The 17,306-nt window shown below is 39.1% G+C and overlaps 1 protein-coding gene across 1 annotated transcript in view; it reads right to left on the reverse strand.

Annotated features, from left to right (window-relative positions):
• Positions 1 to 7,551: 7,551 nt before the first annotated feature.
• The window catches only part of PDK3 (pyruvate dehydrogenase kinase 3), a 46,772-nt gene continuing 37,017 nt past the window's right edge, over positions 7,552 to 17,306 (reverse strand). The window contains exons 9-11 of the mRNA XM_081858902.1: positions 16,326 to 16,436; positions 13,636 to 13,749; positions 7,552 to 12,513 (exon numbers count right to left, since the gene is read on the reverse strand). Coding sequence (XP_081715028.1) covers positions 12,370 to 12,513; positions 13,636 to 13,749; positions 16,326 to 16,436 — 369 coding nt within the window. The 3' untranslated portion in view covers positions 7,552 to 12,369. The remainder of the gene's footprint in view (positions 12,514 to 13,635; positions 13,750 to 16,325; positions 16,437 to 17,306) is intronic.

Below are 17,306 nucleotides of genomic sequence, written 5' to 3' on the forward strand. Positions count from 1 at the left end.
TCCAGTGTGGATCCAGGACAGAATATAGAAACTAAAAAAGGTCATGATATTAGTTTATTACAAAATCAGGCCATTTGACGCTGGAACGGCTCTTGTAAATCTACTCCCGCCATGCCTTTCAACACTTAGCAAAGAGGTGTTTTCACATAGCATAAAACTAGCTTGGAGTACTTGATATTTAACTAGGGCTGAATTTGTGATCTCTGTCCATCTCTGAAGACTTGCTCCCCACATCTCCAAATTAGCAACCCAGGCATGCCTTTGTGGCTAGCAGGGGGCTTGTCTCTCTCAATTTCTGACTCAGAGTTCTGTATAAGAACTCTCCAGGCACCATGAGCTGTTTCTAGATGGTGAGGCTAAAAAACCCAAACACTAAAGCAACTGTAGGTGGTTCGCTTTCTGCCAAAAGAACACAATATTTATATTTATCTTCTGGAGAAAAATCCAGTCTGCTTCTATTAACAACAAACTAGATACATAAGTCACCACATGTGTTACATTTTCATTATTAGCAATGCCAAAGCCTGTGCGGTAACAGACATCAAATGCATGAGAGGGTGGTCTGATTAAAAACCTTCATCAGGCATCCAAGGTGCTTACTCTCATGCCTTGTGGGAGCACTTGTTTCTAAAACAAATTCAAGTTTTTCTATCAGAAATAAATCAAGCTGCGGTCAGTTAGATCCTCACTGGCGTCACTCACCAAGAGCTCTGCTTACATGAGAAAGGAAATGTTGAAATGTAAGGATATTTACTTTAGCAGGATGGGGGGTTAGTGGAAGAGATGTGGGAAGAATGTACAGTTGTGGGTCTTAATTCTCAAAGGGAAAAGCTAACCAGAACCACTATTTAATTTATGCTGTACAGTACCTTACAAATGCAATTGATTTGCCCAGCAGCAAAGCCTTATATATGTATATATGTACATAATGTCTTCAGTTGGTAGATGAGCAGGAGTTTCTGTTGCCATGACAAAAACTTCAGTAAGCAATTCCCAGGTATGGCAGAGTATACAATCTTATCTTCAGCCACCAAGAAGGGTTTTAAAACTTTTGGGGGGAGTGGCATCATTGGCTTTTTAATTTTTTAAATTTTAACTAATATTGACTTGAATGTGTTCCAGGCTGTTTATGTGCCGAAAGATCCACGTGAAAGTAAATGAAGTACAATGAGAAGTGTATTTACTTTCTTTATTTTGCTGTTGCTCTAGCTGATCCTTAACTCATATGCATGCACACACACCAGAATTGGACCAATATGCCAATGGCTAAAGAGGGAGCTGCAAGATCATTAATCTGGAGTCAGCCCATTTTATGGTTGGCAAGCTGTAGCTTCAGTTGACAGAGCCCAGGCACCCGTGTTGCCTAATGTTTTTAGTATCTTTCACTTTTTACCATTTAGGCTGCTTACACACATACATTTAAAGCACATGACTTTCTCCAAATTATCCTGGTAACCTTAGTTTAACACACACGGACCCCATCATATACCGAGCTACAGGAAAGCTGTCTGCAGTCAAGTATCAGCTCCTTTGGCCAGAAAGCAGAGATGAGTGCCGCACCCCAGTCTAATTCAACTAGACTTAACCATCCAGGGGTCCTTTACCTTTTACAGAGCAGCAATTCCCAGCACCTTTAAACTATAGTTTCCAGAATACTTTTTTTTTGGGGGGGGAGTCATGTGCTTCACATGTGCTTTTAATGCATAGTGTACATGGTAAAAAGCTGGGGGTGCTAATAAAGATGTGCTTCGGTTGCATACATTTAAAGGAATTATTTTCCCAATTCCTTTCATTTCTGTTAGCAATGGAGAGATGTTTCTTAAAACACATGGAGAGTCCAAACTTGTTTACTGGATTACAGCTACAGACAAGGAACACCAAGTATGGTCATGTCCAACAAATCTTTACATTTTATCTTGAAGCTGCTATCTCTTCTAAATCAGAGCACACATAGTGTTCCCTTCAGCCAGGAAGTTTCCAGAAGGATGGGGATATTTTACTTAGCTGTCAACTTGTTTTGCAAGGCTACCGACAACAATCTATCACAAGTAGGTCTTCTCACCCCACACAATTTTCAGTGAAGTAATGGGCTGCAGAGGCTAAATTGCAGCATTATTATTATTATTATTTTAAAGTTGCATAGTGAGTGATAAATAAAAAGGTAAAGGTACCCCTAACCGTTAGGTCCAGTCGTGGACAACTCTGGGGTTGCACGCTCATCTCGCTCTATAGGCCGAGGGAGCCGACGTTTGTCCACAGACAGTTTTTCCGGGTCGTGTGGCCAGCATGACTAAGCCACTTCTGGCAAACCAGAGCGGCACACGGAAACGCCGTTTACCTTCCCGCCAGGGCAGTACCTATTTATCTACTTGCATTTGACGTGCTTCCGAACTGCTAGGTGGGCAGGAGCTGGGACCGAACAATGGGAGCTCACCCTGTCACGGGGATTCGAATCAGCAAGCCCTAGGCTCTGTGGTTTAGACACCATAGAATTAGAGAAGAGTGGGTGAGCTGGGAAATCTAGCTGCAATTGGCCAACATGGCTGCAGGAATTATTGGGAATCTGATACAAGACAGCAACTACACTACCTAATTAGTGGAGTGTACTTGTCATCACCATGTTCTGTATGTGTATTTATAAATAAAGTAAATTTCACCAAGGTCCCTTAAGTCTCCAGACACTCTTTCACTGAAATGGAGACTTGTTACGGAATTGCCCCTGGAATACCTCAACTGCAAGTGAGGAATATGTTTTATTTCACATAAAAGATACCAACAACCACATGATAGAAGGGAGAATATATAGAATCAAAATAATCTAAGAAGCATGTAAAAGGTAGCATGGAACCAATGTGTCTACCTAATTACAAATCCAATGCTTAAGTGTTTAAATTTTCTATCACACCCTTTTTCAAAGCTGAACTATCAAGCAATGTCTCACAAAAACGCTCTTAAGCTTCTGGAACCAGTGAATTTCCCAGAGCCAAAGCTCAAGGTGGATGTGAGCTTGACTTTTATACATTGATTCCTAATGTATTAGCCTAGTCTACCTCACTATTTCCTCTTCAAGTGCAAATACAGTTTTCCAAAGAGAATAGAAAGACAACCAGATATTTAATTTATAAACGTTGCAAAATGCCGTAGAGCAATTTGCGGGGGGGGGGGGGGGACTTTTATCACTGCTATATAAATCTCTGATCACGTTTCTCAAATTCTTTCATTAAAAAGTCAATGTAACAAATTAAATGCTAGTGATAAAAGCTATCATCCACTTATGAAAAGTAGATTCATTATCACATGCTTCCGATCACTAAAATGCTGATGGGATGGAACACTAACAAGGGAATTTAGTTGAACAACCTATATTGCGTCCTAAGGGGCTTTTCTCAACTCCCACAGTATGGAAGAAGACAAAGGAGAGCACACCCTTTTAATAACATTCCAGGACTGTAAGAATGTTTGCTGTCCACAAATTTACAAGTCAAGGAGTTTCAGTTTTTGCAGACATTCCAGAAAACGGAGCACTGCAATTTACGATTAAGTAAGTCAAGTGTCAACAAAATCCTATTTATGCAAATCGGCAACAAATGTGATCTGATACTTATTTTAAGATGTAAAGCTATTCATCATTACAGAGGTGATTTATGCTGAGTTGACTTTTCTGATTTGGCTGTCTGAAGGGCCTCAGGTGTGCATAATGTTATTCAGAATAGAACCAATAAGGGGAGGTTTTCTTTAATATTCATACTGTACCACAGATATGAATAAAGAGCTGCAAAAAATATTTCTTGCATAAGGATGATCATTAGCTTAATCAGGCTCTTTGTAAGTCAAGCGAATGCTAATCACAGTACAATCTTTGCCCAAGTAGTTAATACGTAGAAATAGTAGCTAGGATTCAAAAGGGACCACTTGGAATAGGAGAGGTCGCAGGACAAGGCACACGACGTAGTTTACTTACCTTGGTCTGGCTTCCGTGCTGTCCATGACTACCTGAACCAAGAACAGGATATCAGAGAAGCAAACAAGAAACCAATTTCATGTGTGTTGCTTTGAATGTTATCTAGCTTAAATGTCTAACTATGGTCCATTTGAATACTACTCCTATAAGAAATTGGTAATGAATGCAGCTGAACTATGTTTAAAGTTTGAAAGCTTCTTCAGTAGCAAAAATCATCAGCATATATTATAAAATGTTATTAATTCTAGATAAACTCATACTAAGGAATTCAAGCCTCAAGTAAGCCATTTTGATAAAAGTCCACAACATGATATTAGGCAGCTTTGTTTGCATCTGTGCTTATAACTAACAGTAATTTCACAAGCACAATCCTATAGATGCTGTCGCCTGACAGACATGGAGCCAGATTTCTCATAGTACGCAGAGTGGCAGCAAATGCACCAGCTTGGGGGAAATTAAAAAAACTTGTTTGTTTTTTCAGTTACCAAGCATTCCTCTTATGGGTGCTAGGAAAATGGGATATCCCAAGAAACAGAAGTGCTACCTTGAGGAAGGCTGTGAAGATTCACAGCAATAAAAAGGTATCTACCGCTGAGGTATTGCATTTTAATGGCTTTGATTCCATAGGACCAGCATAGCTAGAAACTTCCTATGGTTTTTATTTATTACTTAGGGCACCATGGCAATCAATAAACTATGAAAATAAGCATAGTCTGTTCTTTAAAAGGTAACCAATCAGCTAGACTATTTGTAATGGTTTTTCTAAAAAAAATTCAAACTATACATCAATTTCATATGCATTGCAGCTCCTCACCCCAATAAAAACAGAAAACTCCAGGAAGACAAAATGCATCTCTATTCAAATCCAATTATCAAAACAAAAATAATTTAGACACGAAAAACAATCCACCAAACACTCATAGCAATTAAGCTTCCTGAGGTTGAATTATAATTATTTATTAACAGAATTGCTTAATAAACATTCCATCAGAATATATTACTCTCTGTGAAGTTAAATCTTATTCTGATTTACAGTATCTGGCAAAAGTCTAACTATGTCTAATTAAGGTTGATTAACCTCTTGGAAAATGAATTGTGCAAGAAAAGCTTTTTCTAGTTTAGTTTTGCCTCCACAGTCATTGGAACATCCTTGGATATTTTTTTTAAAAAATAAACTTACAGTGTAATCCAAGCCATGTCTGCTCAGAAGCATGGCTTATTGAGTTCAACAGAGTTTATTCCCAGATAAGTAGGTATAGGATTGCAGCCTTAAATTTTCCAGGCATTACATAAATTAAAAGCAAACAAACCTAAAAAGATAGATTTATTCATTGCAAGTTTTCTACTATTAGAGAAGTGCACGTTTTATGGATTTACTCAGAAGAAAGCCCTATTGAATTAAACGGGGCTCATCCCAGGTAAGTGGGCTTGGATTGCAGCCTTAGACACACAAGGAAACATTTTCTTTAGATCACAGCTTTGACACTGCTAAGGTGGTGATAATGGCCAATAAACTAACACAAAGACCAAGTTAGAAACTGGGGGTTATCCAGCCAAGGAGTGTGTGTCTACCCACCCATGAACTAGTACTGTTCTAAACTATCCTAACCAGGGCTGGCTCAAGACATTTGCTGCCTGAGGCAAAGGACATGACAGAACCATAGCCTAAGGCATACACAGAAGTCAATTAGATTGGCAGTTGAATCTTACTCCAATACTGGTGAAAGGAAAGTATCTTTCACTGCACTTGAGGACAGCCAGCTAGTATGGGGGTATAGGGCAGGCCACATGGCACTCACAGCTCTGTCCCGTCCCCGCCTCTCAGCACTTGCCGCCCGAGGCAGCTGCCTCACTCTGCCTCATCAGAGGGCCAGCCCTGGTGTTGCACAGGAATTGTGTTCATTTTTAAAAAACAGAAATGCTACGGGCTTCAGTGCCAGAAAGAAAGGAGCACACAACTATCAAATTTCAATAGGAAAAGGGAATTAAACTGTGGGGGCTGCCGGAAGGAGTGTAGATCATTATAGCATGGACCCCAGAAGTTAAGTTTAGATGAGCATACTTAATGCACTAGATGGTGCTTGGCCCCAGGAGCAATAATAATGAATCCTGCAAAACAGAAAGCCTCAGAATGATGTAGGCCTTTTCAAGATGGGACGAAGAAGTACAGCGTCTGTCTCCAGTAATGGCACACACACTTGTGACTCTAGGACTGTCATAGTAAACAACACTGCTTCAGAAGGGCACAGGCAGGGCACACAAGAACAGAAGGAAATAAAATTTTTATCCAGCAACAAAATAGTACAAGTATGGTATGATCATTATTTGGAAAGGTAAGCTTTCCACAGCCACAGTGCCAATCCAAAACAGTGAATTCTCCATTAACTGTTCTCAGATTATTTTATCCAGTCACAGTCGCCGAGTCATACCTTCTGTACAGAAATATTAGCAAGCACTTTATGCTGCCTGCTGCCTAGAGATTGACATCCCTTGTGAGGTAGTGATTCAAAGGACGCCAAACTGTCGGCTACTCTTACAGTCAGCCAGATGTCTTGTTTTGGTGTATGGTTCAACCCATGCAGTTAGGATTGCTCTCAGACAATCTCATAATACTTTTAAAAAAAAAAATCTTAGGCAATTAGCTGAGAAAGTGTTCTTTGAAGAGAGCAGGTATACCTAGCCAGGTTGCAACTCTTTCATTAAGGATATTGTTTTTGCTTACCTGTGATCGATTGCACGTTGGCTTCTTGTCTGATCTGCCCGCTTCTTCTTCCTGTTTGTGGAACAAAGGATATTTCTTCGGGAGTTGTCCAGGTGGCAGCTCCTTTGCTGCCCGTTAACAAAATGGCTGACAGGAACTGAGGGAGCAGAACACCTAAATTTGCAGCTTCTTTTTGGCATGTATTGAGATAAGGGGCTTTCAAATGTTTTCACAAAAAAAAAAAAACTACTCTTTTAAATATGTGCAGGATTCCAATGTTTGCAGGTCTGAGGGGGAAAAACACTGACTTTGCCTTAGCATCAGAGCACCTTTCATAACAAAGTTCGTTCGCATTGTAACAAACTTACTTCAGGATTGTTTCCAACAGCCAAGGCGTTTTATTGTTCTGGGGGTAGATACTGAAGCAGAAAATACTTACAGATTTCATCAGTTATAAAGGATGAAGACATTTATAAATTGCAGCTTTTCAAAGGGTAGCAAGGGACTAGGACCCCCATTTGTGTTTGAAAGAAGCCAGAATTTATACACACATGTACCTTTCATAATGTAAGAAGAGTCTGCTCTCATTGTGGTCAATCAGATGCCTACGGGAAGGTTTCAAGTACCGTATTTTGTATTTCAGTATTGGTATTTGACTACGTCTCATTTTATTTAACCAAAATCCCAAGGATCTTGACAGAAAACTCAGATATATAGGGCAAATTTATACAATATGCATAATTTTATATATAGCCAATTTAGTTGCCAATAAGTGTGAGCCATGTCGATCTTAAAATGTTTACTTGGAAGTCCAGTTTTCAGTTGGTTAGCTTCAAAGCAAATTTGCTTCCTGTTGCAGCAAAAAAAAAAAAAAAGCTATACATAAAACTGACAAAGAATCTCATTTTATTTTTTTATTGCACAGTGAAAAACAAGGAAGCAACATTTACAATTAAATGATGCATACTGCAGATCTGGAATTCTAACATTTGCTACAGGAAGCATTTAAGAAATCCATCTGCTTAGAACACCTCAAAAAGTGACTTTTTGAGAATTCCCTTCTTTTATACTGTAACCCAATCAAGTTCAAATGAACTTCCCTTACGTAGAGTCAGAGCATTGGTCCATTTCAGTTCAGTTTTCTGGCAGTAAATTTCTTAAGGAGAGGTCATTCACATCACTTTTTCCTGTGACCTTTGTAGCTGGAGATTCCAGTGACTGAACCCAGGAAGTTCAGCATGCAGTGCATACATGTTGAGCCATGCTCCTCTCTCTTCCTGTTCAACCATTGCTACGAACTTTTCAACCCATTCTACCTGAATAAATATGCAGCAAATTGTTTTTCTTCTCCAAGTCTGGTTCTAATAAAACTAAAATACCATATAAATGGCTTTTGTAAGCAATCATCCTCAACTGACTTCACTACAAGGTAATTGCATTAAAACAAACTTATCTTTATTTCAGCAGGCCTACTCCAGAGTTAAAGTGGTTTATAAAGAAGATGTAAACTCTGGGTTCTACGGGATAACCTACAAACTGTGCACTTGGGAGACCAGTTTCAGCTGGGAAGGCAATGATGGAAGGAACTTTGTGATACTTCTAAATCCTAGGCTCTCAGACTATTGTGGGGAGGGTTCCAAGACAGGTAACCTCTCCTCCCATACTTGCCAAGGTTTGGCACTGCTATTGCTGCTGCCCATAAGGAAGAAACGTCATAACTCTTGATAAACAGACCATAGATGGGCATGATAATCCTGCAGCATCCTGTTTCTTTGGCAGCTAAAGCTTAGTGTTCCAACCACTGCCAGCTCCATTTCCTATAAAACCTTTCCTATATGGAAAATATTTTCTGCCTCAGACATACTTCCAGATGCGGTGTCTTTGCTCCCAACACCCAGTGAGCAGCAGATAACTTTCTCCAATTCTGTTTGGATAGAAAATGCCAGAGTTCAAGGAGATGAGCTATATGGTGCACCCACATCGACCATAAAACTTCCCACAAAAACACATGTAAGGAGGGAAGAGAAGAACAGTAAGAGATTATGATTTATGTGCTGCTTTTTGAGGACTGGGTGAGTTGAACACCCCCAGAGGATTTGGACGGAGTGCAGCTTCACTGACACACTGTCTTAGCCTAATATAGGGAAAATGAAATTCAAGAGGAACTGCTTCCAACATGTCTGTAGTTTTAGAACAGGATTGAAAAGGCTCTGCTATATTCCACTTCTAATGCCAGTAATAAATTAGTGGCCCAATGCAGTCTTGCATTTAGAAGCAGGCTGCATACACACAATTTGCTGGATCGTCTTAGCATGTTCACACAAGAGTGAACTAGTGTTGGGTTATAGTGCTGAAGGTATAAAAAAATTAGGGCACGAGTTTGGGGATATTACCCAAAGTAACCTCTACTACCAACTTTTTGTATAATCTGTGAAAACGTATCATCCATCCAGCACCTTTCAGGGCCTTGTATCCAAATGCTTTTAAATAAATTAACAGCAAAAGGCAAGCAGTAAAAAAAAAAAAGGTATCAAAATTTGAGTATTACTAAAAATGCATACTGTATTCTACAAAGAAGCTGGATGAGAGAACCAGTTTTATTGCTTACCTCACTGGTATATTTTGAAGTTTAAGGCAGCCTTATTTATTTGTTAGCAATAAAATGGGCACAATATTTATCTCTCATTTTTTAAGTTATTTTGTAGTTTGTAAGCCATTTGCAACTACTGTATATGTTTCAGTGAGTGTCTTTTACACAGCTGTGGCAAAGCTCAATTTTGACATGGCTGCTGGATTAATCTAAATCCTTCAATTAACTGTTCAGTAGAAAAACACACTTGTGTGTTTAAATCTCTTCGAGACAATAGCTCCCTTTTATTCCTCCCCAGAAACCGCTCTGTAAGGTTTCTTTACAGTCAATATATTCCAATATACTTCACAGTGTAGTGAAGTCAGGGAAGAGCAGAAGGTGCCTACTTAAAACTGCTAAAGCCATCAGTATTTCTGTGGCTTCCTAAGGGAATATATATGATAAAGAGTTAAGGGATACATTTCCTGCTTTAAAAGCTTTCAGTGTTAGTGATCCTCTCAGTTTATTTCACTCTAAAGCGACTTTCAAATCGTAATTAGAAAAAAGAAAACGTTATCAGCAGACTCCATTCTTCAATCCCTTTGAATTCAATGTGGGTTGATTCATTTGTAACAGTTTCTACCCCCCCCTTTATTTTCCCCCAAGCATACTTACTTGTAACATTCATGGAATTTGCCCCCCTCTTCTAATCAATGTGCTAGCTTATTATGCAAAGTCAATGTGATTTACAAACCTACTTTATTAGCTGCTGCATCAGCACACAAGAGAATAGAATTAGACACTAGTGTTCACTGCTGGGGGCAACATAGAGTGTCTACAACTGAGAGAAGAAAGTCTCCTTAGCCACGAAGGGCCCCAGGCATCATCTCTGATGCACCATTTTGCAAATAAGTATGTAACATTGGGAGGAAGAAGCTGATCCCATTATCTGGGATCCAATAGGTCTTTTTAATCCTGTAATCAATAAACAGATAATGCACCGCTGGATTAGTCACAGGTTTGGTAAGAATGGTCTAGCCAGGGCTTTCAAATAGGCTTGTCTCACTTACCAAGGGTAAGACACAGTGGTAATAAGGACGGTACAACTACTGCTTGAGTTACTAAACTACATGGCCACATTTTACTGAAATCAAGAATGCAAAGCATTGTGAACACTCAAAATGTGCTTAAGTATTATTGTTGTTGTTGCTTGGTGTTTTGGAATTTTTTTGCAGTAATTGATTCTAACCTAATTGTACTCATTACTGAATTGATCCCCCCCCCCCCGAATATACCTTCTAATGACTACACCATTCCTATCTTGCCCAAGTTAAAAGCTAAGAAATAACAAACATCTTATTGATGGCAAATCCTACCCATCTCATTGTTAGATTAAGGTACCATGATATGACTTCCAAATAAGAGTGGCAGTCTTTACACACTAATAAACTAGGAGATCTATATGCTGGTCATATTTGTATGCAGTTATTATATTTTGTAATTTTATCAGTTTGACAATCATACTAAAGGTGATTTCCCTTTAATTGAATTTTGAGTCACTGAAAATGTACATAGATCTCATGTATGAGGATATTTTTCAGAGTTTAAAGATTGGACATATTGCTCAGAAAGACATATAAGTGCAAACACTGCAAACAGTCATAAACATGGTTAAAATTCATGTATATAATAGCCACTGATGCAAAGGTATGCAAACCCAGTAAGTTTAAAAGTAACGCTTTTCAAATGTCTCAGTTGGAATTGGGGTACTCAGATTTAATTGCCAATTAAGCAGTCTACTGTGTTTGAATAAAGAATAGTATAGAAGCTTTTACAAGCTACTTGAAAATTTAAGTCAACATAACTTTCTCTTTGTCTTCCTTACAGACCAAACTGCATTTAATTAGAAATTCTGTTTCATATTCTGTCAAAACAATTCACATACAAATACAATACACAGACACCAAGGAATGTATTTTGGTGTTCTGATACCCTCACTCCTCACTCTAGCTTTGCTCCTGTGAAAAGGTGTTGCCAGAACCCATGCTTCTACTCTCTTTAGAGCCTTAGTATCAGATGCAGTAGTTGGGACAATGACTCGTTCAAGCAGGTTGTCAGCTTTCAGCATAATGCCCTTTCTTGGAAGAAACATTTTTTTTAAAAAGACAGTTATTTCAGTGTTTCAAATGTTTAGTCTACTAAGGTTTCACGTCATTTTTGAAATCCTTTTACGAATTATTTTAGTTTTACTATTAAATGGGTTTGAAACAACCAATATCTTAAAGCCAACCTCCTTTTAGTATCTAGCTGGATCCCCAAATGTTTACTGGCTTGATTCTTTATGTGCTTCCCTACAACAAAGTATATTTGTTGTGCTGAATCTCACATTCCAAATTAATTCTCTCTTCCTGGTCAGTAGGAATTGTTTCAGGTACCCAAAACTGATGAGCATGCTACTGTTCTTTATGGTATTTAAAAAAGAAAGCACCTCAGGACAGCTATTGCAAAGTTTCAGTGCTTTACAAGAAAGTTTGGTAAACACTAAAGAAATGAACTTTTAGAATTGTGGAAAGAATCACTTTGAAGTACAATAACTTTTGAAAGAACTAAGCATGTATACTGGTTTTGGTGACAAGACCAGAAGAGCTCCCATAGTTGTTTTCTAAATGTAGGATTACACAGTACCATATAAAAATGCAGCAATGTGAGTTTAAGCACACATTCAACTACAGTAGAATATGCGTGTTACATTATATTGCTGTGTAAGACACTACTGTCAAATAGGGAGTCAAAACAATTTTGCCAATTCTTACAAAGGACTAGAAACCGACCTTTAAAAAATAGTACCCTTTTAACTATACAATTGTATAATCTAACTGCAATCACAGTGCAATCCATTTTGTCACTTGTGACTCAACTAACCAAGCATGTTTTGGCAAAGTATTTATAATAATTCACACCAAAAATGCATGATGTCAGTCTTTGAAAATCTCTTCTGTTCTTGCTATTTCAGTCCCATAACAGGTCTTTCTAGGGAAATATTGACTACTGTGGATTAGAGGATTTTGGGATTTGGAACAAAGCAGAGACTCATTTCTGAACGTAAGTGTTGCCATCCAGGTAGAAAACACTGGTGAGTTATCGATTCGCTTTATATTTGGAAGCATCCCTGGGTTCACTGCTAGGGTTGCTCCAGTCATCAGCTTCTGGGGTGGTCTTGTAATGTCGCCAGGCTGACTTATTGAAAACTGGAAGTCTTTCAAATGATTCACTGGAAAGAGCCTAAAGAAAGGGTAAAAAGTAACACGATCAAGTTTCGGGAGCAGACTTATAAGGAGGACAAACCTGGAGTTTACATCCAGGATATAATATCCCAATATTTGTTAATTGGTGATGCTGTTTCATTTGGAAACATTTTGCTACCTGCCTTGGAGTTACTATAAAGAAGAGTTTAATTAAACAAAGGATGAGTGAACTTTGATATGAAAAGGATATTGCATATCTCGTTTCAAGGGTCAAGAATTGTGAAGAAATGTTTAGTTTTATGACATCAAAGGCAACATACAGCTTTACCTACTGTTGAATAATGCAAGGCCAATTATGTAAAGCTAAAGCCCTCTTTATGACTTCTAATACATATACTCAAAGCATGAAGCACAGCAGCTGAGTTCCTAGTTAGCCAGGGGCAGACTTTGGTAACATGGCACCCTGAGCGAAGACTAATTTTGCCCCAACACCAAATATTTCTTATTTTCACAATACAGTGGTGCCTTGCAAGACGAAAATAATTCGTTCCGCGAGTCTCTTCGTCATGCGTTTTTTTCGTCTTGCGAAGCACCCATATTAGCAGCTTAGCGGCTTAGCGCTATTAGCGGCTTAGCGGCTATTAGCAGCTTAGAAAAAGGGGGGGGAGCGAAAAAACTTGCAAGACTCGCAAGACGTTTTCGTCTTGCAAAGCAAGCCCATAGGGAAATTCGTCTTGCGAAGCCCCTCGAAAAACGGAAAACCCTTTCGTCTAGCGGGTTTTTCGTCTTGCGAGGCATTCGTCTTGCGGGGCACCACTGTAATTCCTTTTGGACAGTTGTTACTGATTACTGATTACTGCTTTCTGAATTGCGACTTGCAACACACTGTCCCAAGACTCGCCTATCAAAGCACCATCTACAATCAGCTGGTGGCAGAATCACAAACTACTTCCTCACAAGAGCTTGCTGATCACCTCTCCTCTCCTCCCCTTCCCTTAACTTTTCATAAAGTTAGTGCACTTGAGAGCAGGTACAGAACAGAAGGCGGGGAGGGGGTCTCCTAAATCCGGCACTGTGTTAGCCATGAAGCTTTTATGGTCAGCAGAAGAAAATACAGCTTTGCCAATAACACTCCCTTTAAAGGAGTCATTGTATTTACCTTCAAATAAATTACAGCATCAGTACCCACACCTTCCATTGAGTAAAGTTTGAGATCTCCTTGAAAGTATCTAGCATAAAGACGAGAGATTGGTAGACCATAACCATAGCCAGCCTAAAGAAAAAATGGATAATGTAAGATTTAAAAATGAAACAATTATACTTACAGAATGCCTTTGCTAAAATACTTCTCTCTGGTCTCTAATAACTGAGAATGACACCCCGCTCTGAATGCTGTCAACAAAGTAGCACAAGGGACAAAAGATTTGCCTCCTGTTCTACAGAATAGCATTTAAAGGGCAGCTTTCTTTGTCATTCATTATGTTTCACTGGAGGGTGAAGACTTTTCTTCGATTTCTGAACACATTTCCAGGTTGTTATACTTTTAATGTGTATTGGCTTTAAATATGAGTATTTTACTGCATGTTTGATTTCTCATTTTCTTTAGATTCTATTCTACAGAAAGTGAACCAAAAATATAGTAAATAAATATATACTATAATGCCATTTTTTTTTTTCCTTTCAAAGTTTAGATTGCTTGAACATCAGTAAGCTTTCAGGTCATAGAAAAAAATTTTGAATTTGAGAAACAGTGAAAAATCACAATAGTACAAAGCCATTTTGACAACATGCACTAATGAACAGCAAATCTGATTGCAGAGACTTTAGGAGGATGTGGATTTTGTCTTGCTCCCAAGGATGCAGTTACATTAGCGGAACTGACAGTGATCTATAAGCCACCCAGGCAAGTTGATAGTCTTTCATGAATCTCTACAGTGGCGGTTAGTGGTGCAATATCCCAGTCACTGCTCAGTGGTACTGAGATTCTGATGGTAGTTTATTACTTGAGATTGTTATTCACAGCAGTCTCTACACATAGGAGATGCGAAAAAAGCGAGAGTTGGAACCGCATTCTTTGGTCAGCCTACTCTACTAGATCAATTATTGTTGATAGCATGAAGCAATGAAAGAAAGAAGAAAGTTGTAGAGAAAATAAGACTTGCAATTTTGTCAACAGAAAAAGTATTTCTAGATATATAACATCCTAACTGTGCTCCAAGTATGTTTGATAGAACACAATGCCTTTCAAATCAACAAAAAATAGCTACCATATAGACTACTTGCAAAGGAACTGAAGCAATTATTTTCAAAGGATTCTTTTCTCATAGTATGGTCCACAAGGCAACTGGGACATGGCCACCTCATGACCTAAAAGTGTGCAGTATATCACAGAGATTCTCCCTCACACCCTCAGCTCATTCATTAGAGCCATCTTCCATCTCTATGCTTCAAGTCAGAGCTGATGAATAAAACTTTTTTGATATGACCCCAAATCCATGCCATGTAATTGCACACAAAACTGACAGGCATCAATCCTTTAATATGGCTCTGTCTTCATTCCAGTACCCAAGAGTGAAACCCTACCAATTTAGGTTTCCAACATAATACTACAATTGTTTAAATATTGTAATTTAAAAAGTTTCATTTTATTTACCTTTATTACATTGTATTAGTATTCAACTAAATTTAACTCTGAGTATAAAAACTGAAATTAATGAACATGACTAAGTTAGGTCTACTCTGACTAAAACTTAGCTGAATACCACCTACCACCACCCTTCTGTTCTCTAAGGAGTTCAGGTGCCATGTAAGATTCTCTCTCCCTCTGACCCCACCCATTTTATTCTTTAAACAATTCTGAGAGATTTGCTTCACTACAAAAGAGTGACTGGCCCAAAGTCATTGTAAAGCTTCATGGGATTTTGTTTTTCTAAAAAAGTTAGGTTGCCTTTAAGGCTAGGACTTTATCAAATATGTAACTCAATAAAAGAAAGATATGAACACAACAACAAGTAATTAATAAAAGTCATTCAATCAATAAATATTAAAATACAATACAAAAATACAGCAAAAAGGCATGACTCATCCATAAGAACTTTAATTTATTAAGCCAAATATTGAAACAAAATCCTGATGAGTCTTTCCAACCTTTTGATATGGTAAAACAAGCAGCTAAATAAATAATCCTGAAGCATTCTGGAAAGATTTGACTCTCTTAGCTTTTCTTTTTTACCAATCCCATCATGTCTGAGAATATTTCTCTTCCAACCAGGCCACAAGAAGTAAACCATAGGACAAGCTTTGATTACAGTTCATGGTTTGTCTGGGCAGTGTCAGGACAACAAACAACAGGAGTAAAGTGGCTGTGATTTTCCTTCTGGGAGCCTGCACATTTCTTCATTTGTGCTAAGTTGTTCCACCCTGATTATGTTTCATATCAGAATTTAAACTAACAGAGGACACCAAGTTAAATATCAACTTTTTATTGTTTAAAAATATGCAGAATCTGTAAATAACAAAGTTTGAGAGAAAGCCATCCCACTATAAATGTATTCAGCTATCATAGGAAACATCTAGTATACAGTGTACATAACCACATAATGCATCAAAAGAAATCATAAATATTCAGCACTTTATAGATGGAACTGTTTTTAGTTGACCATCATTATTATTTCATCTAGGATCTACTACAGATATACTGCATCAGTTGACAATCAAACAATAGCTTATGTTGACTCCTATGTTTTTCAGACAAAGTTTGTGTCAGGAAAAGGCAAAAATAACATAAAGCTATGAGAAGTATTTTCTGGGAATAGTTAGCCTATCATTAGCCAACAGGACAGAACTTACCAAAGGTACAGCTCTTGATGGCTCCAAACTAGGCCTGGGGGCAGTTGAATACATATAGTTAAATAGGCGATCTATTTTTCTCAGTGGCACACCACCACCTTTATCACTTATCTATAGAAGAAAACCAAAGTTTCATTAAGACAAAATGCCCTCCAAGGACACTGTTTATACTATTAATAATAGAGAGGTAGTTACTTAACACTTGCATAAATACCAAAGGAAGTACCATATTTTTCGCTCCATAGGGTGCACCAGACCATAGGGTGCACCTAGTTTATAGGGGCGGAAATAAAGAAAAAAAATTATCCCCCCCGGCTGTCTTGGCTTCCTCTTTAGCCACACGCAACCTCTCCAGCCGGGAGAGGATGCGCACGGCTTCGTTTTTAGCCCAAGCTTCCCCCAACCCCAGAACAGGTGCGGGAGCGGAGGCAAGGTTGCGCAGCCTTGCCGCCACTCCCGGAGCTTGCAGGCTGGGGGAGCGCTCCGAAGGTTTGTGGATAGCTGCCTGAAGCCCAGGGAGCGCAGTGGGAGTTGCACTTCAGGCTGCAGGCTGCTATCTGCAGCCTTCGGAGCCCGGTGGGAACTCCCACCGGGCTCCGAAGGCTTGCGGATAGCTGCCCGAAGCCTGAAGCGCTGCGCTCCCCAGGCTTTGGGCTGCAGGCTGCTATCCGCAGGCCTTCGGAGCCCGGCAGGTACTCCCGCGGCACTCCGAAGGCTTGCGGATAGCTTCCTGAAACCTGGAGAGCGAGAGGGGTCGGTGCGCACCGATCCCTCTCACTCTCCAGGCTTCAGCGAAAGCCTGCATTCACTCCATAGGACGCACACACTTTCCCCCTTCATTTTTGGAGGGGGGAAAGTGTGTCCTAAAGAGCGAAAAATATGGTATCTGTCTGTCCACAAGCAGCATTCACCATGTAAACTATGGGCTGACATCAGATGTACAGAATAGAGCCCTAGGGCTCAAAGTGAATTCAGGATCAG

This window comes from Podarcis erhardii, assembly GCF_964252035.2.
Source record: "Podarcis erhardii genome assembly, chromosome: 4".
Lineage (NCBI taxonomy): Eukaryota > Metazoa > Chordata > Lepidosauria > Squamata > Lacertidae > Podarcis > Podarcis erhardii.